General features: G+C 39.4%; 2 protein-coding genes across 4 annotated transcripts; one reads left to right on the top strand and one right to left on the bottom strand.

The window, feature by feature from the left end:
* The first annotated feature begins 1,541 nt into the window (after positions 1-1,541).
* On the top strand, positions 1,542-6,263 carry LOC147508402 (putative folate-biopterin transporter 2). Of its 3 annotated transcripts, none has more exons than XM_086600938.1 (6): positions 1,542-1,928; positions 2,060-2,433; positions 4,488-4,747; positions 4,851-4,946; positions 5,034-5,204; positions 5,292-6,263. In XM_086600938.1, exons 1-6 carry the CDS (start codon positions 1,921-1,923, stop codon positions 5,883-5,885), a joined length of 1,503 nt encoding a protein of 500 aa, XP_086457064.1. In that variant the 5' UTR covers positions 1,542-1,920; the 3' UTR covers positions 5,886-6,263. The 3 variants fall into 3 exon arrangements, with proteins under 3 accessions (XP_086457064.1, XP_086457066.1, XP_086457065.1); XM_086600940.1 differs by having other exon boundaries at positions 1,543-1,928; positions 2,037-2,433; XM_086600939.1 differs by having other exon boundaries at positions 1,545-1,928; positions 2,018-2,433.
* Positions 6,264-13,261: 6,998 nt separating this feature from the next.
* On the bottom strand, positions 13,262-15,633 carry LOC147508401 (Eukaryotic aspartyl protease family protein). Its single transcript, XM_086600937.1, has 2 exons — positions 15,361-15,633; positions 13,262-14,828 (listed from the first exon to the last, which is right to left on the bottom strand). Exons 1-2 carry the CDS (start codon positions 15,527-15,529, stop codon positions 13,558-13,560), a joined length of 1,440 nt encoding a protein of 479 aa, XP_086457063.1. The 5' UTR covers positions 15,530-15,633; the 3' UTR covers positions 13,262-13,557.
* Between the last annotated feature and the right edge of the window lie 11,139 nt (positions 15,634-26,772).

The raw sequence follows: 26,772 nt of genomic DNA, 5'->3' as shown, positions 1-26,772 counted from the left end.
TATGGGCCACAACTTATGAATAAGGAGAACATAAATGGCTCGATAACAAGGATTACGTTATCTCTTGGAGAAGCTAAGATAACGATATTCATTCAACTTAATCACGCGATCGAAAAAAAAAAAAAAAACAACTTGCAACAGAAAGCCTTCTTCATCCACTCTATGGGTTCTTCTTCCCCACCGTCTCCATTCCGATCTCGACCGACCACCGTAAATATTTGTCACTTCCTCCATTTTAAGTTCTAACTCCCACCATCTTCTCTTTTGTGTATTTGAAAAAACAAAAAACCAAAATATTACCCACAAATAGAATTTGGGTATGCAAAGAAGAACCATCTTCACAATTTCCTTCTTTTTATACTTTCAATCTTCTTTCTATCTTCACAATCTAGTAGAATGCTTTTGAATTATCAATTTTTGTTTTGTTGGACTTCAAGTAATAGGGAGAGTATGTTGAATTGAAGTTACTAATCTAGGTTATCTTTCGGTTTATTTGTGGTTATTTTTTCTGAAAAAATTGATGTTATTTTCATTCAATTTGGAGAATTTGATAAAAAAAATAATAAATAAAAAATAAAAAATGAAGAACAGTACAAGACAAATCTGAGGGACCAAACAATCTCCAAGGGTATCCACCACAAATTATACATAGCCTAAACATGGTCAGGTACTACAGAATTTCAGGATGCCAAACAGAAACTTAGGGAAACCGCTAATTCTGAATTTTCTCTGCCCATTCCCCAGTGCTTAATCCTTTAGAGTCCATACGTTACCTAGCTCTATGAGTGAAATGGCTCCTTCACTTGGGAATTTTAGCACTTGAACCTTTCCATTGCATACATCGAAGGACACTATTTGCGCATCTGATGATCCGAGTTCACGTACAAGATCCCATCAATAGAAATCCTTTCATTCCAGAACGTATGCCAGCCTATTCATAATCTCTCTCAACGAATCACTAAAACAATATAAATGAATCATTTTTAGAACCACCCATACTTCTCACGTGAAATGCAAGAGCATTAGAATCATCGTAGAACATGTCTACGAGTTTGTACTCTTTGGTAGAAGGAAGAAACACCAAATGTTCACAGTGAGGAACTCTTATGCTTTCCTTAGTCATAATTTGAAGATCCGCATACTCTTCTCTTACCAAGACTAAACCATTACAAGAGGACTTGATCGTCAACTTTTCTCTAAAATCAAGTATTCCAAATGCAACAAACTCGTGTTCGGTTGTGCACACACATTTCCAGCTATATATAAATTGTTTGACAGCAGTACATAAGTGGTTGAATCGCCCAGCATATAATCTATATATATAAGATAAGATGTAGCAGCTGACACAGTGCATTATAAATAACCTCGTATCTTCTGTAATGTAACTTTTTTTTTTTATAAAAATGATGATTAGGTACAAGTCTGTATCTGTCCAAGACACCTATAAAAGTTGAGCCGACAACACAAGCAGATCTCCAACTTTAAAACCTACGTCACTCCGAAGTCATCTCACAATCTAAGAAAAAACGCTCGTGCCTAACTCCATGGAGCCAATATCCATCTTCCACGTGGTCGGCATGTTCCGGGTCCCACTGTTACTGTTTGACTAGATGTAATAACTCTTGTTCAAGACTTAAAATACCATTTCTTGGATCTTCCTCCTCCTTTCTCATTTTGCGACTTGTTTTTTTTCATCAAGTTGAGCTCAAGTGTGAACGCCCATTTGACTTGGTGGTATTTTCATACTTGGGTTTGTGAGATTTGAAGCATAAAACTTATACATACTTGTATAGTGTAGGCTCAGCTGGGATCTTATTTTGTGTCTCTGAGAATTTTGTATGTAAATCAAGATACCCAAGTCTTCAAATGCTGGATTTTCAGCTGTGGAGTTCTGAAAAGGTGGTTGTGATCATTTTGTAGATGCCCATGTGAGTATCTGTTGAATTTTGACTTTGGTAGTTTGAGATTTTTAGATTTTGTTGAGGTTTTTTGATAAATTTGGATACCCTTTTTTCAGCATTGACTTGGGTATCTAGTGTGTGTGTTTTTTTTGGACAAGTTATAAAATGGAGGAAGATGACGAGAGTGTTCCACTTGGTGGGAAAGTTATGGAAGAGGAGAAACCAACAAAGGGGTTGTTGTATTTTGTTAAAGCACCAGTGGAATGGTTTACAATGCTTGCTGTGGAAATGCATTGGAGTTTTGTATTGGGAGTAGTTGTTGTTTATGGTATTAATCAAGGGTTGGGAGGTGGTTTAGGCCGTGTCGGGACGGATTATTACTGGAAGGATGTTCAGAAGGTGCAGCCATCTGAAGCACAGGTTTATTCTGGGATTAGTTATATTCCTTGGATTGTTAAGCCTTTATGGGGTCTCCTTACTGATGTTCTGCCCATTGCCGGATATCGAAGACGTCCCTATTTCATTTTAGCTGGTAAGTGCATTTTTAACTATGTTCACCTGTTTTCTCTTTGGTTTCATTGAGTTAAATATGGAGTTGCAAGTATGTTTAAGTATATATCTGAGTAGTGCAATGAATGCTGAACTAACGACTTATGCCAACATCGGATCTGTGTTGTGTTTTCTGTATTTGATGATGTCATCTGTATACATGTTGTATATGATTCATAGTGCTAAACCTGTATCTATATGAAAAGGAAGTCAACTTTGAATGCTTTTGTTATTTGGTAAGCAACGTAATGCCGTAAAAACCAATAATGGTATAAAGCAAGAGAGCTCTCTAATATGATAACACACACAGACACACTTGTTAAGAGTTAGAGATCACACTAATCCTGACTAACGACAATTATCCTCAAGATCTTGGAATCAATGACAAAACAAGAACACCAATACAACCACTAAAGCAATAATGAAAGAACAAAAAATAAACGAACACAAAGAACTTACGTGGTTTGGCAATTGCCTACGTCCACAAACGCACCAAAATCCACTATAATCAAAGAGTTGTTTACAATGTCACAAGCCTCACACAAACACCAATCTCTCTCTCTCACACGCACACTTTCAGCACTCACAAATTTATGCTATTGCACTATCACAATGCACTCACAAATTTAGCTATTGTCTTACACTAATTATTGCTCTAATAATGTACTCACTACGCGCGCCGTACACTATGAGCTCTCTTAGTTGTGTCTTATTAATTCTCAAATACCTTGGGGTATTTATAGAGAACGTGAGGAACCAAAGTAGTAATTGGTTTCCAAAACCAATTTACTTGTTCATCACCGTTTATGAGAAGTAATGCTGGCGGGTCCATGTTTCCAATTCCAATTTGGAAACTAACCACGTGGTGATCAGGCTCCATACTTCACAACACTAACAACTAAGGAGAAGAACTCTCTCAAACAAAAGAAGAATTACTATGATAAAACATGGATTGGAATTTCCGCACTTGGAACAACCATTCACAGAACATAACAGACTGACAGTGCTCCCTGTTTTGACTATCTCAAAAATAGGGATACAATAAGATATTTCCTCTCCTTTCCACCAACCTGATATAGTTTGGGTAATAATGATATAACTAACAGCCCTCCTCCCGTGTACAAGTTGTAAGGAGTCATGCTATCAAAGCATTGAATTGCTTGATCTACTTACATGGGGAACATGCTTAAGGTTTATGATGTTCATTGGTTTTTGTTTTCTACATCATTGATCATTATTTATTGCCAATAACCATTGAGAAGGATTGTACCCCTTATTGTGAACGTCCACGGGAACAAAGAGGAACAAGGAGACCAGGAGATAAATTGAGATGGACCACCCATTAACAATGAAATGCTGCAACTTGTAAAGGAAGACAGTATAAAAGAAATCTCCATAATCGTCTGGGATTAATTTACTAAGGCCGACTTTGAAATCTGAAATATAGTACAGTGCAGGCTGGTTAAGATGGTCTTCCTATGCAGTTTGTAAAGTGTTGCAAACCTATTTTAAAGTGTTGCCTTCAGGTATCATAAGAGTGATTGGAGGACTCACTCGTTAAGGAGAAGTTGTGCAGGTGTGTGCCTTCCCCATGACCCCATGTGATAGTTAGGTGTGTGACTACTACCTGTGTGGCCCACGATCACTCTAAGAGGGGGTATGTTAGACGCCTGTTCACCACAGTGTGTGTATGGTAATGTTGTATACCTACTGTAATATGCATTGTTGGTGCACTCTCTACGAGCCCGAGCTGTTGACTATGGTTCTTAACGTGGAAACTGAACAATAGATTGTAAGTGGTCGACTGGTCACTAGTTCGAGCACTCACTGCTCAGGGTGAATGTTATGGTGTGGGTGTGATTGTTGCTTGCTAGACCTGTAGTCTCTTTGATCTGTTTTCAATACCTAGAGCTTGGCCCTAAACCTTTATCTTTTTGTATTTTTGTGGTAGATGAGTTTGTGTTTTGAGAAAAAATAGAAAACACAAACATTTTAATAATGCTGTTAACACCGACATTTTCTCAATGTGGATTTCAGGTTTTATCGGTGTGATCTCCATGCTCTTGATATCACTGCATAGTAAGTTGCATATAGTCTTCGCTTTGTTGTCTCTAACAGCTGGAAGTGCTGGTGTAGCAATAGCAGATGTGACCATTGATGCTTGTGTGGCACAAAACAGTATAAGTCACCCTTCTCTCGCTGCTGACATGCAGAGCTTGTGTGGACTTAGTTCCTCTGTTGGAGCACTTGTGGGATTCTCTATTAGCGGCTTTCTTGTTCACCTAATTGGCCCCAAGGTAGCTTCTTCTGTTCTCTTAGCCAATAGTAAATGTGACTGGAAGCTGCATTTCTGCTGTTGAGAATTAGTATATAGCCTAATGATATTCCTGTCTTTAATAGGGGGTCTTTGGTGTGCTGAGTATTCCATTTGGATTAGTGTTTTTGATCGGGATGGTGCTCAAAGAACCCAAGATACCCAATTTTTCCTACAGACAGGTAAAGTATTTACTTAATTATATTGAGCATCTTGATAAATGGTTATGGTCCCTTCTCATCCGAACTCTTAAATTATCTTGAAACCAGGTAAACCACAAATTTCTGGAAGCTAGCAAGTCTATGTTGACAACTCTAAAATGCCCGGAAGTGTGGAGGCCTTGTGTGTATATGTATTTGTCACTTGCGTTGAGCTTGAACATCCATGAAGGGATGTTCTACTGGCTCACAGACCCAAAGGCTGGTCCAGCTTTCTCTCAGGTAACCGTTATTTCTGTCTGGCGATATTATGGCCCAAGAGAAATAATGTTGTAAACTTGTCATAGTAATCCCATGTGCTTAATGCAGGAAAATGTCGGATTTATATTCTCCATTGGCTCTATAGGTTCTCTTCTAGGCGTTCTACTCTACCAAAATGTTTTGAAAGACTATCCATTCCGCAGCATAGTTTTCTGGTCTCAGTTGCTTTTTGGTGTATCTGGAATGCTGGATTTGATTTTAGTGCTGCGGTTAAACTTAAAATTTGGAATGCCTGATTATGTCTTTGTCGTGATTGACGAAGGTGTCTCTCAGATGATTGGACGACTCAAGTGGATGCCGCTTCTTGTAATCAGTTCCAAGCTCTGTCCCCCAGGTATAGAAGGGACTTTCTTTGCTTTACTGATGTCCATTGATAATGTTGGCATACTCACATCTTCATGGGGAGGAGGCTTCTTAATGCATATCTTGAGTATTAACCGCACCCAATTTGATAACCTCTGGTTGGCCATCTTGATCCGCAACATAATGAGAGTATTTCCATTGTTTCTGCTGTTTCTGGTGCCTAGAAGTGATCCCACTTCATCCATTCTTCCAACAGAGATGTTCAATACAAAAGTGTCAGCAGAAACTACTGGAGTGGAGAAAATTGAATTAGTATCCCTTGTTCATAGCTCCCAATAATAGAGAAATTACTATATTTTCATTCAACATTTGTGATACTCCTGTGGCAATATGTGAAGCTAGCTAGTGGTGCTTTGCCCTAACTTGCTGCTCAAGCAGTACAGTTTGTTAAGGAGTGAATTTGCCTGTCATCCAAATGAAGAGCCAACAGAAGATCTACGATATAGAAAATTTTGTTTACAAGTATCATGTACTTTTATTTAATGTCTCTTCTTGAGCATTCAATTTTCTTGCAATTTCATCAATTCTTACTGAACAGACTGAAGCAAACAAGACAATCACGTGCGAGATTGAGTAAACCAATGTGGTTTTCCAATTATTAGAATGTTATAGTGTGAACTTCATTAACTTGTCTATGTATTTTTACTTATTTCCCCAGTATGTTAGTCTAAGTTCCTTTAATCCTTTTGTTGCCTATAAATCCGTTTATACAGATGTTGCACTAGTTTTCTTTTATGACTGCCAAAATAAACCTATTTCTTTATATTCTTATCAGCCCCGCAAGTAATTGCCAAGTTGAATACAAATAAAGTTTTTGATTTTTTTTTTCCAAGTTACTCCTACCATTTCAATTGTCGCTAACCTCCTTTCAAGGTCTTGTTGGTTTTTTTGGTTTTTTTTGGTTTTTTTTTTTTTTTTTATTGAAATTAATAGTTGTCTTTGGTTGAAACTTCGGCTATTTCTTCTGAGTGTCGAAACGAGAAGAATATTATTCCCTCTGACCCTCTCAGATTTCGATTTTTAATTTCCCTCCTAATTGATACTGTCTTGTTCACCTGGTGGTCTGAAACTTACTTAACAGCTCACAGTCCTGTAAAATTCACTTCAAACAAACGTACAATAACACTACATATTTCCATTCCTTATAAATATCCTTGGGTGGAGAATTGAACTCACTCCTTGTCAGCCAGATAATTGAATTGGTTGCTTTTATTTTTTTCTTCTCCTGTGTTAGCATCAGATAATCACCTAATTATCTATGCCATTGGCATCATATATTTCACATGGTGGCACAGGAATGATTGCAAGTTGGGAGGGAAAAGACCAAATTTGAAATGGGTCTTAGATAGAGCTTACACTAATTGGCTCACTTGGACTAAGGTGTATGATAAACCTCTAGACATGAGGGAAGCGGTTGCTCCCTCAGTTGTTGCTCCCTCAGTTGAGGAGGATTGGATTAGTCCACCTCCAGGTTGGTTTAAAATTAATTATGGCATTAAGTTTAACAAAGTTCTAACTTATGCTGTTTTGGCTGTGGTTGCTAGGGACTCAAATGGACAATACTTGGGAGCTGCTATGCAGGCTGAGAAAGTCCAGAATAGAGACCTTGCAAAGCTGCTTGCTGCGGAGATGGCGGGCAGATTTGCACAACAACATAGCCTGAGTAATATCTGTTGGAGTTATCTCTCACATGAGTAAGAAGGAGAGAATCCGGTGATGTTTGCGTAAAGAACTTTGAGCGAGTGAATGCTCGAAACTAGTCTTGCCCAAGGAGCCTTGGAGAAAAAAAGATTGTTTTTTTTTTCAACTTTTTCCGAAACAAGTCTACTGGACTCTTTTTTTTTTCCCCCCGAATTCAAGAGGGCGCTACAAGACTTGAAATGGCTGGCTCACGAGATAGCCTCCAAAGTCTATTTTCGTCAGAATTTCTATTTCTGAGAACCGCGAGTTTGCAGCATAAGAAAGGGGTTTTGGGCAAAACCTAAGAGACGAACTAAACAACACGAGAGAAAAAGAAACCCAATTTTGAGAGAAATCAAGATTGAGAGAGATAACTTTTGCAGAGACAAAAAGCCTATAAAGAGAGAGGAGTGATCTAATAAGGTAAAAGACTGAAAGGAATGATTGTAATATTTCTTCCCACGTTATAAAAAAGATTAGCTCTTGTGGAAGTAGGCACTATTGGCCGAACCACGGTATATCTTTGTGTTGTGGTATGTTTTATCTTCTTTACATTATTATTTGTTGTTAATAGTTTTTTAGAGAGCTGGGCATGCTAGGTTGGTTGTAGTGGATATTTAGAATTTATCTGGAGTAGTAGTTGGTTCAAGTACAAGTTATCTGTATAGTGGGGATCGATTTGTATCGTTATTTTCCAACAAGTGGTATCAGAGCCAGGTTAGATTAACCTAAGTTGTTATCCGAATTTTGCTCGGAAGGTGTTTGACAAAATTTCTAAGAGAAAATTTGAGTTTAAATAACTTGTAGAGATGGACCATTCTATGAATACTCACATGATTAGTCTGAATAGAGCAAACTACACTATTTGGAAAGCCGATATGGAAGACTTGCTATACTGCAAAGACTTGACACAACCCATTGAGAATGGGGAAGAAAAACCGGAAACGATTCCTTTGGCTGAGTGGAGCAAGTTTGACAGAAAAGCAATAGGGTACATTAGACAGTGGATTGACGATAGTGTCTTTCACCATGTATTCCAAGAGACTACTGTTTTTGGCTTGTGGAAGAAACTCGAAGACCTCTATGAGAGGAAGTCGGCCGGAAACAAAGTACTGCTTTTGGCTTGTGGAAGAAACTCGAAGACCTTTATGAGAGGAAGTCAGCCGGAAACAAAGTGCTGCTCATTAAGAAGTTTGCCAACACGAAGTACAAAGAAGGTTATTCAATGTTTGAGCATCTTAATGAACTACAGAATACCATCAATCAGTTACATTTGATGAAGATTAATATGGGTGACGAAGTTGAGGCTTTGTTCTTATTAACCTCTCTACCCGACAATTGGGGGACGTTAGCAGTATCTGTTAACGGAGCCGCTAAGGATGGAGTTATTTCCATAGAGATGGCTACCGGAGCATTGTTGAATAAGGAGACAAGAAGGGGTTCAAGAAGCAGCTCCTCTCACTCAGAGATTCTTGTCACAGAGAAAGGGGGGAGAGGTAAGAGCAGAAAACCATCTCATTCTAGAGGTGATGACAGAAGCAAATCTAGATGTGAAGCTAGAACTCCTAAGGCAGAGAGACAATGTTACTATTGTGCCACCAAGGGTCACTTCAAGTATGAGTGCAGAACACTGAAGAGGGATGAGAAGAATAACCGTGTACATGAAGACATGGTACAGAGGAACGGAAACACAGGCAAAGATACTACCGCACTAGTCGACGATGGTCTAGTGGGAATTGTGTCAGAATGTGGTGTATGTTGTCTTAGTACCTCATGCCAGGATACAGAACGGGTGATAGATACAGGAGCATCCTATCACGTTACACCGCACAGGGGATTCTTCACTACCTACAAATGTGGTGAGTTTGGTGAGGTAAATATGGGTAACAGTGGAGTCTCAAAGATTGTAGGCATTGGGGATGTTCATATAGAAACCAATGTTGGCTACACCTTGACACTCAAAGATGTAAGACATGTCTTTGACATTCGGCTAAGCCTAATTTCCACTGGGAAGTTAGATGATGATGGCTTTCTAAACTCGTTTGGTAACGGGGTATGGAAACTAAGCAGAGGTTCCATTGCAGCAGCAAAAGAGAAGAAAACTTGCTCTCTTTACAAAACACATGCTAGTTTGTGTAAAGCAGAAGTAGATGTGGCAGAAGAAGAAGCTTCCTCCGAACTATGACACGAGACTGTGTCATATGGGCAAAAAGCATGAAAGTTCTTGCCAAGCAAAAGGCCTTGCCAGACATTAAAGTTACACATTTAAATAGATGTACTCCTTGTTTGGTAGGAAAGCAACACAGAGTGTCTTTCCAAAAAAATTCGTCTCACAGAAAGGACAATGTCCTTGAGCTAGTTCGATCACACTGACTTATATGGTCCTATGAAAGTTAAGTCCCACAGGGGAGCTTTGTACTTCTTGACTATCATTGATGATGTGTCAAAAAAGATATGGGCATATAGTCTAAGACCAAGGATGAAGTACTTGGCGTGTTCAAGACTTTCCATAACATGGTGGAAAGAGAGACAGGGAAGCCTTTGAAGTGTATTCGCTCAGATAATGGGGGTGAGTACATAGGGCCGTATGTTTGAAGAGTATTGCAAGAGTCATGGGATTTGTCATGAGCAAACCGTTTCCAAGACACCGCAACAGAATGGTATAGCCGAGAGAATGAACCATTGTAGAGAGGATGAGATGCATGATGTCTCACTCTAAGTTACCTAGAAGTTACTGGGTAGAAGCAATGCATACAGCCGTACATGTGATCAACCTATCGCCGTTAAAGCCTCTGAATAATGATTATCTATAGAGAGTATGGTCAGGCAGCGATGTTGATTATAGATACTTGAGGGTATTTGGGTGCAGGGTATTTGTTCATATTCCCAAGGATGAGAGATCCAAGCTTGATGACAAAGCCAAGCAGTGTATTTTTTGGGTTATAGGGATGAGAAGTTTGGCTACAAACTCTATGATCCGATTAACAAGAAGGTAATCCGAAGTCGAGATGTTGTGTTCTTGAAAGACCAAACCATAGTAGACTTTGAGGAGGGTGAGAAGTTATAAGCTTTCACCAATGATCTTGTTGATTCAGAACCAGAAGTTCCTACTGTGGAACGTGCAAAAGGTATTGAGAATGCAGAGAACCATGGGTTTGAAGCTCATGATGACGATCCTATTGCTTATGATATGATAGAACCTATTGATATAGAAGATGCAAATGAAGTGCATGAACCACTACCTGAGTAAGCAGAAGTGCATCCTCCTGAGGCACAAGAAAATGGGACAAGGAGGTCCGACAGAGAGAGACAAGCTTCAACAAGGTATCTATCACATATGTATGTTTTACTATCTGATGGTGGAGAACCTATATGTACTATCAAGAGGCTCTTGAAGGTACATACAAAGAAAAGTGGTTGAAGGCCATGCATGATGAGATGGATTCTTTGCATAAGAACCACACTTATGAGTTAGTTGAGAAACCGAAAGGAAGAAAAATTCTCAAGAATAAGTGGATCTACAAAGTCAAGCATGAGGAGAATAATCCACACCCAAGGCACAAAGCTCGTCTTGTTGTGAAGGGATTCGGTCAAAGGAAATGTATTGACTTTGATGAAATCTTCTCTCCTGTAGTTAAGATGACTTCTATCAGGGTGGTATTGGGTCTGACCGCAAATATGAACCTAGAGGTTGAGCAACTAGATGTTAAGACAGTTGTTTTTCATGGAGAGCTTGAAGAAGATATCTACATGGACCAGCCAGAGGGGTTTGAGGTCAAAGACAAGGAGCAACCAGTATGCAAGCTGATAAAGAGTTTGTATGTGTTGAAGCAAGCACCAAGACAGTGGTACATAAAGTTTGATTCCTTTATGGCGAAGCAAGGATATAAGAAGTCCACTTCCAACCATTGTGTGTTTATTCAGAAATTTCCAGATGGGGATTTCATAGTGCTCTTGTTGTATGTGGATGATATGTTGATAGTTGGCCCAAACATCAACAAAATATCCAAGCTGAAGAAAAACTTGAGTAAGTCCTTTGAGATGAAGGATTTGGGTCAAGCAAAGCAGATACTTGGGATGCGGATCACTCGTGACAGAAAGAGTAGGAAGTTATGACTTTCGCAAGAAAGCTACATTGAGAAGGTGTTGATGAGATTCAACATGGATCAAGCGAAACCAGTCAGTTATCCGCTTGGTGGCCAGTTTACATGACCAAAGAGATGTGTTCAAAGGGTGAGCATGAGCAGAGTCAGATGGAAAAGATTTCTTATGCATCCGCAGTGGGCAGCTTGATGTATGTAATGATGTGTACAAGACCGGATATTGCTTTCGCCATTGGTGTTGTAAGCCGATTTCTGTCAAATCTGGGTAAGGAGCATTGGGAAGGTGTTATGTGGATATTGAGATATCTCAAGGGCACTTCCAAATCATGTTTGTGTTTTGGTGGAAGTAAGCCCTTACTTGAAGGCCACATTGATGGAGACATGGCAGCTGGTGATGTTGACTCGATGAAGTCCACCTCCGGTTATCTGGTTACTTTTGCAAGGGGAGCAGTTTCTTGGCAATCTAAGTTGTAAAAGTGTGTTGCCCTCTCCACTACAAAAGTCGAGTATATTGCAGCCACTGAGTATTACAAAGAGATGCTATGGATGAAGAGGTTCTTCGATGAACTAGGGCTAAAGCAGAAATAGTTTGTAGTTCTATGTGACAGTCAGAGCGCCATCCATTTGAGCAAGAATCCGAGTTTTTATTTTAGATTCAAGCACATACATGTGTGTTATCATTGGATTAGAGAAGTACTCGAAGACAAACATTTATGCATTGAGAAGATCCATACCGACAAGAACGGGTCGGATATGATGATCAAAGTCTTACCGAAAGGTAAGTTTGATGTTTGTTGTGCTACCACCGGAATGGTAGCATGCTCCTCCTGTTGATTTGGAAATTGCATGGAGGTATCCCCCCTCACTGTTAGGGAGGGGGAGATTGTTGGAGTTATCCCTCACATGAGGAAGAATGAGAGAATCCGGTGATGTTTGCGTAAAGAAGTTTGAGCAAGCGAACGCTCGAAACTAGTTTTGCCCAAGGAGCCTTGGAGAAAAAGAAGATTGTTTTTTTTCTCCACTTTTCCGAAACAAGTCTACTGGACTTTTTCTTTCTTTTTTTTTTTTCTTTTTTTTTTCCTGAAATTCTAAGAGAGCGCTTGCAGCTTGAAATGGCTTTGTCGAGGGATGCCACCAAGTCCAAGTCTATTTTCGTCAGAATTTCTATTTCTGAGAACCGCGAGTTTGCCGCATAAGAGACGAACTAAGCAACACAAGAGAGAGAGAGAAAGAAACCCAATTTTGAGAGAAATCAAGATTGAGAGAGATAACCTTTGCAAAGACAAAAAACCTGTAAAGAGAGAGGAGTGATCTAGTAAGATGAGAGACTGAAATGAGTGATTGTAATCTTTCTTCCCATGTTATAAAAAGGATTAGCTCTTGTGGAAGTAGACACCATTGACCGAACCACGTTATATATATCTTTGTGTTGTGGTATGTTTTATTTTCTTTACATTATTATCTGTTGTTAATAGTTGTTTAGAGAGTTGGGCATGCTAGGTTGGTTGTAGTGGATATTTAGAATTTATCTGGAGTAGTAGTTGGTTCAAAGGGGATCGATTGGTATCGTTATTCCCCAACAATATCATCATAGAAGGTGATTCAAAGCGCATCACAAGCATCTTGAAGGACCAGAACTCTTCTACTAACTCGCAATGGAGACCAGTTCTGGATACAATCCACTCTATATCCAGTTCTTTTTCATCTGTTATTACTAGAGCTACTTCTGAAGTCTGTAAATAGTGAAGCAAATAGACTTGCTTCCTGGGCTAAGGACAATGGCACCAGTGAGTTCTGTTTGTATGATGGGGTGTTTCTTTCCAGATATTTAAGTTAATCAAATTAAGGTTTTCATCAACAAAAAAAAAAAAATCCTTATAAATGACTGCCATCCATTAGTTACGAACATTCATTGTGTGAATGACACCACTAAAATGAGAACTCTAGCTACCAAAGACACAGAATATCTTTATCTCCCTCTTTTCATGGATATTAGTTAATTATAATATATATAGTCTGAACTAAGAGTTTGCTAATAAGGAAACTTTGAGGTTTTTACGAAGCTTATATGTATATGCCTGTTGATGCTTTTCACCTAGATGCCTTTACCTCTGCCTTCGAAAAAAGTATACCAAAACCTATATACCATCCTCACTGAGTTCTCTCAGTTATAAGTTATAACTGCATATCTCTTCAGCAAATCCCAACTTAGAATTCTTTGTGTCATAGATGACCCTTAGATTTTTCTGCTGATAGTTTCCAATTATCCCAAGTTCATCCTCATACGTGAGGCTAGCTATAGCCAAACAAACTTGAGAAGCATCGGTCTTAACAACATAGAACATCCCCATAACATCCACAGTCATTTCTACAGAATCCTCAAAGCGTAGCTTTAGTGTCGGGATGTCCAATTCTTCATACCCAGTTAAGTTGAAGCAAGTATCCAAGATAGAATAACTTGGTGCAGGCGGGTACCCTGAAAACTGTTGCAAGAACTCTGTCCTTAAAGCCCTGTAAACTGATGGAGCAAGCCTTGTAATCACAGTTCCAGAATCAATCAGAATGCCGCCGTTAGAGAGCCCAGGAGATTGTAAAGCCACGCCACCAATGCTTATACCAGTAAGATTTAGTAAATAAAAGGTGGAGAGCAGTGGATTTGAAATCATGTTAGTGTAAGTGATGGGAGTAGAATTCTTGAAAACAGAAAAACTTTCACCAAGAATAAGAGACCCAGAATCTTCAGTATCTGTTGATGGCAAACAGTAGGAGAAAGTTCCACTAAAGTTTGTGGAGGTTTGAGAAACCAATGAAAGTTGGCTCCTGCCTAGACCCATTAGTCCAGAAGCTCCCCCGAATAGTCCTTTGTTGTTCCGGCCACAACCGAAGACAAAGTCCGGCACAGCTGTACTACTGAGATTGAGATAGTCACGGGCTAGCTCGCCACGAGTGTAGGATCCATCACCATAGCTAACCAGGTAGTTGCAACTCGGCCTCTTAGTCCCACATACTCCTGAATACCCAGTAGCATTTGACAGAGATTGACACGTAGATGAGTTGCACATAATTTCGCCATAAGAATGGGAAAGACTGGGATCAAAGAATGGATCTTGTTGATCATAGCACGATATGCAAGGTTTGCACTGAATCCATGTGAGATCACTTCCTGTGTCAACTATTACTGTCATTTTTCTACCACCTAATTCAATTGTGACAATGTAATTTAGAGTCTGAAGTTTAACACCAGAAGTTAGTGGGATTTGAGTGCTAGACAGGTCTTCAATATGGCTAGAAACTTGCTTCTTAATTCTTAGCTGCAGAGATTGCACTCTTCTGTCATCTGAGACCAAGCGATGCTGAAGGGTTTCATCCCAGTTCTTGATATGTCCAGAACAGTAGTCCCTCTGCTTCATTTCCAGTATTGTTGCACCGTTTTCTCTTCCTACATTCAGAAATGAAATCTAAATCAAATATGAACATCACTTTTCATGATGAAGAACATGATTTTTGAGAAACACAGAGAAAAATAATTCACAGAATGGATAGATAGAATGCTTTGGACAATAGGCACATACACTAGAGATGAGCATGTAATGAGTTACAAAAGGGGAAAAACTGGAGCAGAAGTTTTCTTCATTAATTACAGATACTATGATCCTGTTTTAACTTTGAACAATAAAAAATATAGACACAAAGTAGTATGTTTATAAGCATTTTTATTTGTTCAGAACATTTTACTACTGTATCCGGTAAGGGAGTGTGCTGACTCTTTAAAACAGTTAGAAGCATACTGATTAAAATAGAAAAAGCGGAATCCAAGAAAGATTACTAGTTTACTACACATAAAGCATAAAAAAAACTACTTCAGAACACAAAACTCAATGCGAAACTTTTGAGTGAAAACTAAGAAAAGTTATGTCCAACAAACATACTGACTTGAGGACTTTGTTTGCTATCGAGATATGGATACTCACTTGATTGCTGTGGCACACATTTTGAAACGTGTTTGAGCTCTTTCCATTGAAACTTGTCCAGATAAAGCACTTGTTTGTGTTCAACACATTGAACTACCTTAGTACCAATGCTGAGGAAAAGGAGCAGAAAAGAGAGCATTAATGGAAGAAGCGGTGTTCCTTGTGCCATTGATAAGTGCTTATTGTTGAGAATTAAGTGAGAAACCAAATGGGTTTCATAGAAATGAGGGTGAGATTCTAAGGTAGTTGGAATTTGGCATGGGAACAAATGAAGAAGAGCTGGCTGAAAGGACCCACTTGGTGCATGAAAATTATTGGAGCTTCACGTGCAAGAAGTCTCTAACAAAGTCAGCTATTTCTTGTTTAAGATTAACTGGATTTGTGAGTTTGTGAGTGATGTGAGTCTCCAAAGATAAGGAAGCCTTAGAAGGGGTCCATTTTAATTGGAATCTATCTGTTCTGCTACACTTGTTTGTGTTTTCTAGTTTAATGTCTCATTTGTTAACGTTTGATAAATCTCAAGTAGCATATAATAATAGCAAAACCAACTTGCCAAGTTGTTCAAACTTACCTACTTATGTTTCAAAAAGCTTTGAACTATTTGATCACACTAGCAAATAAAAGACGCACAATTTAAAGCTGGATATTATGTTTCCAATTGATCAAAACAGCATGCTTTTTATTGAAGGCGGGTCTGGATGGAAGTCACCATTCATAATATTAATGGAAGTAGTTTTGGACTTTGGACCACTGCACCCTGAGGCCTGAACACGAATAAGCCTACTTTTAAGCCTATAGCTCATATAGTTGTTAGAGTATCCCAGCTACAATAATATCATGTTATGTAGTATGTACTACTGTGCAAGAGATACATTAAATCATGAGTTCATGACTCGCGTATGTAATGTAGGAAATATATCTTCCATAAATCTGCTGTGGCAGTTTCGCCAACAAATAGGCTGATAGCCACTTGATTGTTGAGCCACAAGCTGGATTCTATAATTCTACAAATCTGCACTGATATTATGGTTTACATAGCAAATGCTACTATATATTATGGTTGCTACAAATATGCACTTACTTAAAACTACATATTCCATACAACTGGTTGTTTTTAGAGCACATGATGTTCTGCTGAGTGAGAAAACTAACACACAGAGAGACCCACACAAATCAACATCTTCAAATGAATGCAAACATTTTCTTGGTTGCCAGCTGCAGTCCCATTGATGATTGATGTCTATTATCTAACAAGTAAGAATGCTGCTCAAGTGCTTTTGGGTGAGTAGCTATTTGTGCCAAGTCATTTTCTAGAGCTGCACTTGTGTGATCTTCCTATAACATATTTGGAGTTGGTCATGTACTGCTCAAAGGGGAGCATGAACCGTGGAATTAGCTAATAATGCTTCTAAGCTTTGGTGACGAACGGGCATAGTGCAGAAAACATGCTCAACCGGATGTAGAAAGCTGTATATATATTGATTTTCATGTATAGAGTGCGACCTGCGCTCAGATAAAGCTTGTATAGAGCGACTGCTGCCTTAGGCTTTCGAGATGTCCAGAAGCTAGAGCGACCAGCTTCTCAAAGACAAAACCGAAACCGACCCCCCGCGTGTTTCTCAAGCCACCGAATTGTTTTGTTTCTTATTTTGTAAAATCTATATAAACAAGTGTAATCTCTTTAAAATTCAATCAAAATATACACTGAATTGAATTGAATCTTCTGGTTCTACATAGTATCAAAGCCAAACCATTGAAATCCGCTGCGTATTACAACCATTAATCAAACCATCCTTGAATCTCAAACCCAAATTTTTTCCAAACCCTAAACCTAAAACCCAAATTTTTCATTTTTTTTCCTGCAATGGCTGAATCTGACAACAATTCTTCAAGCATCATTTATCACCACTACACCCCACAAGACAACTCAGCGTTCCCAAAAACTATTCCATTAGATGAGTCCAACTATACCATCTGGGCTCCTCTCATACGGATGCGGATTGGAGCAAGGGGAAAACTTGGTTATTTGACTGGCACAAAGGTTAAACCGCTTATAAATTCGTCCGAATATGAAGTTTGGGCAACAGATAATGAAAAGGTAAAAAGCTGGCTTATTGATTCTATGGATATTTCTCTTATGAAACGTTATATTCGTTTTCCTACTGCAAAAGATATTTGGGAGGATGTGGAGAAGACCTTCTATGATGACTCTGATGAAACTCGAATTTTTGAATTGAATACAAAGTACTTTGAAGCGAAGCAGAATGGAAGACTTATTCCTTCCTATTACAACGAATTGGTGGCTATGTTCCAAGAGATTGATCAGAGGGTGACCTCCCACCAGATGGAATAACAGTGTTGAAGCTGTAGTCCATGAAACGTCCATGATGTCCAGAATGTGTGTTCATATGTTTTTACGTGGACTAGATCAGGAGTATGATCAGGTGCGTGGAGAGATCCTTTAGAAAGAACCTAAATTTTCCTTGGAACAAAGCTATGCTTACATTCGTAAGGTACAATTTGAGAAACAGACTATGGGGTGCTCTGTATCAACTGAATCCTCTGTATTGGCTATTCATATCAAGACAACTCCTCTAGGTTTTTCTGGTCCTCGCCATCCTAAAGGTAAATCAAATCCTTGGGCAGATAAAAAGTGCGGTGTTTGCGGAGATTTGGGTCATAGCAAGGAGAGATGTTATGAAGTGATTGGTTATCCTGATTGGTGGGAGTTCTCGAAGAGGCCACGAAAGAATTTAAGCAAGGCCGCCATTGTTAATGTTGTGAATGGAGACAATGCTTCGGCAGTTCGGCTAGTGTCGCGCAATCAGGTATGAATGGTAAGGTTATTTCAAATAGTACATGGATAATTGATTCAGGTGCATCTGACCATATGACAAATGACCCTAACCTTGTGAAAAGTCTTAGAATTTGACCTCAGACCGCTGTTTCTACTGCTAATGGTACTCCAACTCTGATTAACGGAGAAGGGTCTATTGAGTTATCTAAAACCCTCACTCTTGAATCTATCTTAGTTGTTCCATCCCTTGCCTATAACCGATTGTCTGTTTGTCAAATTATCCTCGCACTTGCATGTACTGTGACATTCTATCCATCTTTCTGTGTTTTTCAGGACATTCTAACTCGACAAATTCTTGGTTATGGTGTTAGAAAGGGGAAACTGTACTACCTGGATTTGACAGAAACTGGCGAGAAACAAAAGAATTTTCTGGGGCAAACTAATCAGGTCAATAGGGTCGAGAATGCAAAAGAAGTTGTGTGGTTATGGCATCGTAGGTTAGGTCATCTATCTTTTAGTTATTTGAAGAGGTTGCAACCTCAGTTATTTTCAGTTGTTAGTGAGTCTGAGTTTCATTGTGACATTTGTGAATTGGCCAAGAGCCACCGTATTTCATATTCACCAAGTATTAATAGATGTCCTGTTCCTTTTATGAAAATTTATTCTAATGTTTGGGGTCCTGCCAAAGTTTCTTCATTTTCTGGAGCTAGATATTATGTGACTTTTATTGATGATTGCACTCGCATGACGTGGGTGTCGTTACTGAAAAACAAAAGTGATGTATATGGGATGTTTACTGATTTTTACAAAATGGTGGCGACGCAGTATCAACAATCTATCAGGGTCTTTCAGTCTGATAATGGTGGAGAATTTGTGAATAGCCTCATATTTGAATTTTGCCAGTTAATTGGAATTCATCATCAAACCTCCAATTCTGGTACCCCCCAACAAAATGGTTTAGCCGAACGGAAGAACATGCAGTTGTTGGAAGTTGTTCATGCTTCCTTGTTTGGCATGAATGTACCTCGATCCTATTGGGGTGAAACAGTGAAATCAGCAGCCTATGTTATCAACCGTACTCCCTCACGGGTAATTGAGTTTCATAATCCTTATCAGAAACTCCATACACTTTTGTCCATCCCATCTATGCCTAACTTGGAGCCTCGGTGTTTGGATGTACAACTTATGTTCATATCCCACAACCAGAATAAAGTAAACTTGATCATCGTGCGAAGAAGTATATTTTGTGGGATATGCAGAGTTTCAAAAAGGGTATAGGTGTTATGATCCGATTACTGCCAAGATGTATATATCTCTTCATGTCTCATTCCATGAATCAAACCCGTATTACTCAGAGAGAGTTTCCTAGTCTTCCCTTCATGGGGAGAGTAGCAGTGAAGGGAATCCTGATGTCTTTGGAGAATTGGAACACTTGGAGGAACGATTTGAAGTTCCTGAAGCAGAAATTGATCCTGTAATAGTAGAGACAGAAGCACATGATCCGGATGTATCTGAAACTGTAGTACACAATATTTCCCCTTCTACATCAATAACTGAATATCTCGATCAAAATGTTTTGCCTCAGGTACCTCCTATAACCTTTAATGAGTCTGTTGGGGTAGAAAGTCTTCAACCTAGACAATCACAAAGAGCTAGTAAGGGAGTAGTTCCTAAGAAACAATATGAACCAGACATAAAAGTCAATGATAAATTAATACCCTATAGCTAACTTTATGTCTAACCATAGCCTTTCTGAAACCCATTCACTTGTCATAAATCAATTGTCTATTGTATCTATTCCTAGTATCGGGCATGATGCTTTGAAAGATTCAAAATAGAAAAAAGCAATGAATGAAGAATTGGAAGCTCTTCAAAAGAATATAACATGGGAGGTAGTTGATATGCCTGTTGGAATGAAGATTGTTGGATGTCGTTGGGTGTTTACCATGAAGCTTAATGCAGATGGAACTATTGATAGATATAAGATGAGATTGGTTGTTGTTTCGAAGAAACTGCTTCAACACAACGAGAGCAATGGTAAAGAACGCACTAAGAAATAGAGGAATTTGATGTTGGGGAGATGAAACTGAACCAAATAATGGCTGCCTACGTACCCAAGATCTATTCTCTTGGGATCAAGTTTCCACGTAGTTCCTTATGAAAAATAATGTGGTATTTATATAGGTAGAGTAGAGAGTCCTTGTAGCTCAAGTAATCTTGTTGCTTGAGTAATTGTGATAGAATATAACTCTCAACTGATAATTATCTCTTTGATAATAAATGAATCTGGACATAAATCAATGTACATTAGTGGCTAAGGTTCAACCTTAGACATATGAGTTAATGGGCCTGTACATTGATCCATGATATTGCGATTTGGGCTTTAGCCCTGTTGATTAAATGAATAAAATAGAGACCCCTACTAATGGACGTTTGCCACGTAGGTGGGGGTCGAAACACCGCCCCCTCTTTGTCATGCGAACAAAGTTCACATGGCAAAGAAGAGAAGAAAAAGCAAGAAAAAAATGGAATACGAAAATAGTAAGCGAAATGTATAATAAAGTGTCGTGTGAACGTAAACGATAGGAAAATGGATAATCGGAAAAAATTCGTAAATTATCGGAAACGAAATAATGTCAAATTAACGTGGACGGGACGCAATGACGTAGTTAAATAAAATATGGCCGAAAATGCACAGAAAAAACAAAAGATGCACAGAAATAAAATTGCAAAAAAATTCGATTGGCGAAAACTGCGAGCAACGGATCAATGTAATATCTGAAAGTTGAATTTGACGATGTGTGCCAACGGAATAGCGATACTTGGATTATACCGTTGAAAACTGTATAAAACTTAGGGTTGTTGATTTATGAATGTAAAAGAACGAGACGCCCCCATGTAGAGAGAAAAACCTCCCAATATAGAACCATTGGAGAAAGTTATTGAAAGGCAAAGGGGACATGATCGTCCTCAATGAACCTAGCTATTCAGGTGTTAAAATATTTGTACCGAACGTGAAGCAAGGCCTGACAACTATTGGAGTGGTCACAGGTTCAAAGTCGTCACCCGTGCACTGGGACCAAACTAAAACACAACGCCATTGCCTTAGTAGTGGAAGTAGCACGGATATTGTATTGTGGGAGTATTGCAATAATTGTTCCGAGCAAGAATAACCATCTTATTGACTCGGATTTTTGTCAAGTAGGTATGAATGCGACTTACTTGGACCGAAAAAGGCATAATATGAATGACCTCCCTAGAATGAACGTTAATGAATGACATTGTTGAAAGTAAAAGTCTGAGAAGAATAGAAAATGTAAAATGACAACCAAACTAAGAGAATGGAAGTTGAATGCCTTTATTGATGGATAAAATAGAATGAACTACATAGATGGATAGATTTGTTATTGATGGAGTAATGTAAAATTGCAAAAAATTTCCTAACGGTAAAACTTGCGAAGGTGGTAAGCATTCCATGGCTTCTCTATTATTCTTCCAGAAATAGTACGGAGGAAATATGACCCCTTAGATGCTGGACGATCTATGATGTAGGGTCCTTGCCAATTTTCCCCAAACTTTCCTGATTATATAAGCTTTAGGTTTCTACAGAGAACCTAGTCTTCAGGAGCAAAAGACTTAGGATGGATCTTCTTGTCATAGTTCCGTTTCATGTCAGCTTGATACTTAATAAGCTGTTGTAGTCCCTCAGAGCGAACCTCATCAATAAGAGCTTTTGACTGAGCCAAAGTAGTGTTATTGGAACCTGTTTCAAGAGCAACTGACCGAGATGTACTGGAAATCAGTTCTGTAGGTAAGACTGCTTTCGCACCATATGCAAGGTTAAAAGGTGATAATGCAGTTGAATATTTTGGCGTTGTCCTATAAGCCCACAAGATAGCTGGTAACTCCTTGACCCAATTTCCTTTGGCGCCAGTCAAACGCCTCTTTAGGTTGGCCAAAATCACTTTATTGGTGGTGGCCCCCCCCCATTGGCTTGCGGATGATAAGGTGCGGAGAAGTTATGCCGTATCTTCAAATTAGCACAAAACTGACGTATTTCTTCAGCATGAAATTGTTTACCATTATCTGATACAAGTGCCGCAGGGATGCCAAAACGACAAACAATATTTCTCCATAAAAACATTTTGACGTTGGAAGCATGGATTTGGACCAAAGGCTTTGCTTCTACCCATTTGGTAAAGTAATCGGTTGCCACAAGAAGGAATCGTTTACTACCTGGAGCTTTCGGTAAAGGGCCAATAATGTCTAAGCCCCATTTGGCAAATGGTCATGGGCTAAGCATGGGATGCAACTCAGTAACAGGTAGTTTACTCATATTATCGTGCTTTTGGCATGACTCACACCTCTCAGATAGGTGTTTTGCATCCTTTTGCATCTCTGGCCACCAATAGCCCTGTGTCATAGCCTTATGAGCTAAACTTCGCCCCTTGGAGTGGCTTCCGCATAAGCCAGAGTGAATCTCTTCCAAAACTTGAAGTCCTTCCTGTTTTGAGAGGCATCGCAACATAGGGTTTAAGTCCGAGCCTTTGCGATATAAGTGCAAACTTCCGTCAGTAACAGATATCACCAAAAACTTCCATGCATCGCGTTTGATTCTTTCAAATGAGTTTTGGTTACGGCGGAAGTGAAGAAACTTGCAAGTAGTGGATATAAGGAAGACGCCAATCTTGTGCATCGGAGATCATCACTGGCTCTGATAGTATCATATCGGGAACTTCAAGACTATCATCTGCTTCATGTACCAACTCACTATCTATTTCTGGAGCGAATTCAGGAGGAACAAATGGATCTACAGATTCTAATGGAAGATCCAAAATATGGTCATGTTGTGAATTTTCCATCTCCCTTTTCCGCTTCCGAGTCATGATTGGTGCGATTATACGTGGGTCATATTTATTTATTTGCGTCTGAAACAAAACAAGTAATTGCTTTCATGTACATACAAGTCATGCAATTCTTTTTTGGTAAAGTCAATGCTTGGCTCTTTCTGGAACTCCATAGTGATGTGTCTTGACTCTTCGCTTCTAACGGGAACAGAGAGATAAGCCAATGAATCAGCATGACGTATGTCATTTCGGGGTCTTTGAGTGATAGAGATGTTATCAAATTGTCGAGCAAGGCTATGTATCAAACCAAGATAAGCCGCCATACGGTCATCTCTTGCTTCAAAAGACCCAAACCGAAACCGATTTAGCCCAAGGCGAATCCGTGTATAACCGGAGCTTTCGCTCCCCGGTTTCAAAGTCGTTCTCAAGGCACAAACGGCAGCCTCATACTTTCGGCCGTTATTTGAAGCGAAAGCCAAGTCGCCGATTTCTCAATCTTCTCTCGCGGGGTTTAACAAAAACGATCCAATTCCGCACCCGTTTTTATTATGGGAGCCATCTGAGTAAACAATCCATAGGTCAATGGGATTAGAAATTGCGTTTTTAAGTTGGTCTTCGTCGCCCCCAGTTATTGGTGGCAGAATGTCTTCCATAGATTCTTCCTGGCATAAGAAATCATCAATAGGAGAATCATCAATCGGAAAATCAGCTATCAAAGAAGCTAGAGCATGTCCTTTCTCAGCAGTACGACTTTCAAAGACAATGCTATATGCACTAAGATAACTTTCCCATTTGGCTAATCTGCTTGATTCCTGTGCATTACGAAAGATCTTACATAAGGGATATTCAGTATAAACTCTGACCAACCTCCCCTGGAAGTATGGTTTTAACCGACGAGCGGCATGAACCAATGCAAGTGCAATTTTTTCCATCTTTGAATAACGAGATTCAGCTCCGGTTAACGTCTTACTGATAAAAAAGATGGGTCTACCATCATCGATGAAAAGAACAGCACTAACAGCTTGAGTTGTAGCTGCTAGGTACATGTCAATAGGTTGACCCGTTGAAGGACTTGTCAATATAGGAGGACTGGCCAAGTATTTCTTCAGTTGTTGCAATGCCATATCACAATCAACGTTCCAAGTTGCCGCCCCCTTTAAAGTCTGGAAGAAGGGATGACAACGATCGAAATATTTAGAAATAAATCTATAAAGAGCGGCAAGCCGACCAGTAAGCCGTTGAATTTTCTTCTTATTTTTTAGTGATGGCATATCAATAACGGCACGTATCTGATCAGGATTAGCCTCAATACCTCTACGAGTCATGAGGTATCCCAGAAATTTTCCAGAAGAGAGGTCAAAAGAACATTTAGCGGGATTGAGTCTCATGTTATACTGGTTAAGCCGATCAAAATCAATTTGAAGATCGGAAAGATGATCACCAGTAAGTTTCGATTTAACGACTATATCATCAATATAAGCCTCCATTATTATCCCCAGCAGATCGGAAAAAATTGTATTGACAAGCTTTTGGTAGGTTGCACCGCATTTTTCGCACCAAAAGGCATAACGATGTAGCGAAAAATGCCTTGGTCGGTAATGAAAGCGGTGAACTCTTGGTCATCCACATTCAAAGAGATCCGGTAGTACCCCCAAGAAGCATCCATGAAAGATAGGCGTTGGAATCCCCGGTGGCATCCACTAGTTCGAAATTTGTGGCAATGGATATGGATGAATCGGACAAGCCGCGTTAAGGTTTGTAAAGTCAATACAAATTCTGATTTGTCCGTTCTTTTTTAGCAATCGCGACGACATTAGCAAGCCATTTTGGGTAAGTAACTCGTCGGATAAAGTTAACCGCAAGTAGCTTATCAATCTCCTCTTTAACTTTGAGCTTCCGATCGGGTGCCATTCTTCTTGGTTTTGTTTTAACCGCCCTAAACTTGGATCAATGTCAAGTTTATGATAGAAAAAACGGAGGGTCTATTCCCCGCATTTCCTCAATTTTCCAAGCGAAAGATACGCTTATTTATTTGTAAAGGAAACCAACTCTTGTTGTTCTTCGCTCGAAAGTTCAGCGGAAATAAAAGTGGTTTCTTCTGCTGAATCTCCTACTTGCACTTCCAAAAGTCGATCCACTGTAGGTGGCCCTTGCACATGAGCCTCAATATTATAGATGGAGGGCACACCACTTGACAACTGTAACTTGGGCAGGGCGCTTGCAAGGATCGTATTACCTCGAACTTCAGATTTTTTATAGTCATCCATTGCTTTGTCATGACAGGCATGGGTAGATACCTGGTCACTACGAACCTTGCAAATATGCTCAGATAATGGGAACTTGACACACTGATGAAATGTGGAGACTACAGCCCCCATGGAATGTATCCAATCTCTGCCCAAAATTGCGTTATAGTGGGAGCGACAGTCCATCAATAAGAAATCGAGCTCAACTTCTTTGTTAATTAATTTGATTGGTAAGGTAATTCTTCCAACTGCTGAAGACGTTGTCCCGTCAAAACCGATGATAGGATTGTCTTTGGCGTTGATCATACCCTCGCGAAGTTGCATCTGAGAATAACATCCACTGAAAATACGCTGGAAGTGGCCCCCTGTGTCGATCGTTACCCGTTGAACACGAGAAGCACCTATAGACACAGAAATTATAACTGCATCATAGTGAGGATGATATACACCAAGGAGATCATCATCAGTGAATCGGAGGGGCTCTTCTTCAGAAGTTTCGGTCTGGATTCCTTTGACAAAATCGACTTTGTTGATACGGTTAAACTCACCAACATAACTAACTTTCAAACGCTTTTGATTCTTACTCTGACTTTTGAAAAGAGACTCAACATGAGAATGGGAAACATTAATGACATGCTCATAAGTTGCAGCAACTGCCTGTTGAGAATTTTTCGTAAGATATTCGTTTAAAAGTCTTTTCTCCACTAATTTCTGAATCCGACCCCGGAGAGAATGACAAAGTTCTGTGTCATGGCCATAGTCATTATGGAATTTACACCGTAAGGCTTTGTCCCTTGTACCTTTGGTATCTTCTGAAAGTGGATAAGGCGGGGAAAGAAGATTCCCACTTTTCAACTTCTCATATATAACAGAGTACTTGGCATTGAGCGGGGTCAGTTTTAGCTCAGGTAGAGTTTTTCCATCACGATTGAAATTGACTTGCTTCTGATTGTTATTCTTTCCATCATTATGTTGTTGATCTGACTGTCCTTGCCCGGCTTAAAATTCTTCTTTGTCGAAAAAATCTTTACTCCGAATATCTTTGTCTCTTTGCTTTTTGTCGATAGGTTCTCCCTCGATCACGGATGTGTTGTTCAGCCCTAACATACGGATCGTGTCGAAGTTTTAGGACATCTTTAATTAGAGAGTGGTAAAGATCTCTTACAATGAAATTCGAACTTCGTCTCTTTCATAATATAATGCTTCTTTAAAGGCGAAAAGAAGCATCCCATCAAAAAAAACGGAACATCTGTTGTTGCCTTTCGAAACCTAGTAACAAAAGTACGTAACTTTTCGTCACGTTGTTGCTTGATGTTCAAAAGTGAGTCGACATCCTTTGGCATCTTGCAATTGTGGCGGAAACGATTAACAAACTGATTTTCTAGTTCATTGAATTGGTGAATTGATCTTGAAGGCAACTCACTAAACCAGCGTAATGCTTCTCCCTTTAGAGTCGATGGAAAGAGCTTACATATGAGCGGATCATCTCCACCCCATAACACCAACTTATTTTTGAACGATA

This window comes from Coptis chinensis, chromosome 3, assembly GCF_015680905.1.
Source record: "Coptis chinensis isolate HL-2020 chromosome 3, ASM1568090v1, whole genome shotgun sequence".
In the NCBI taxonomy this organism is placed as follows: domain Eukaryota; kingdom Viridiplantae; phylum Streptophyta; class Magnoliopsida; order Ranunculales; family Ranunculaceae; genus Coptis; species Coptis chinensis.
This window is presented reverse-complemented; position numbering and strand designations above follow the sequence as displayed.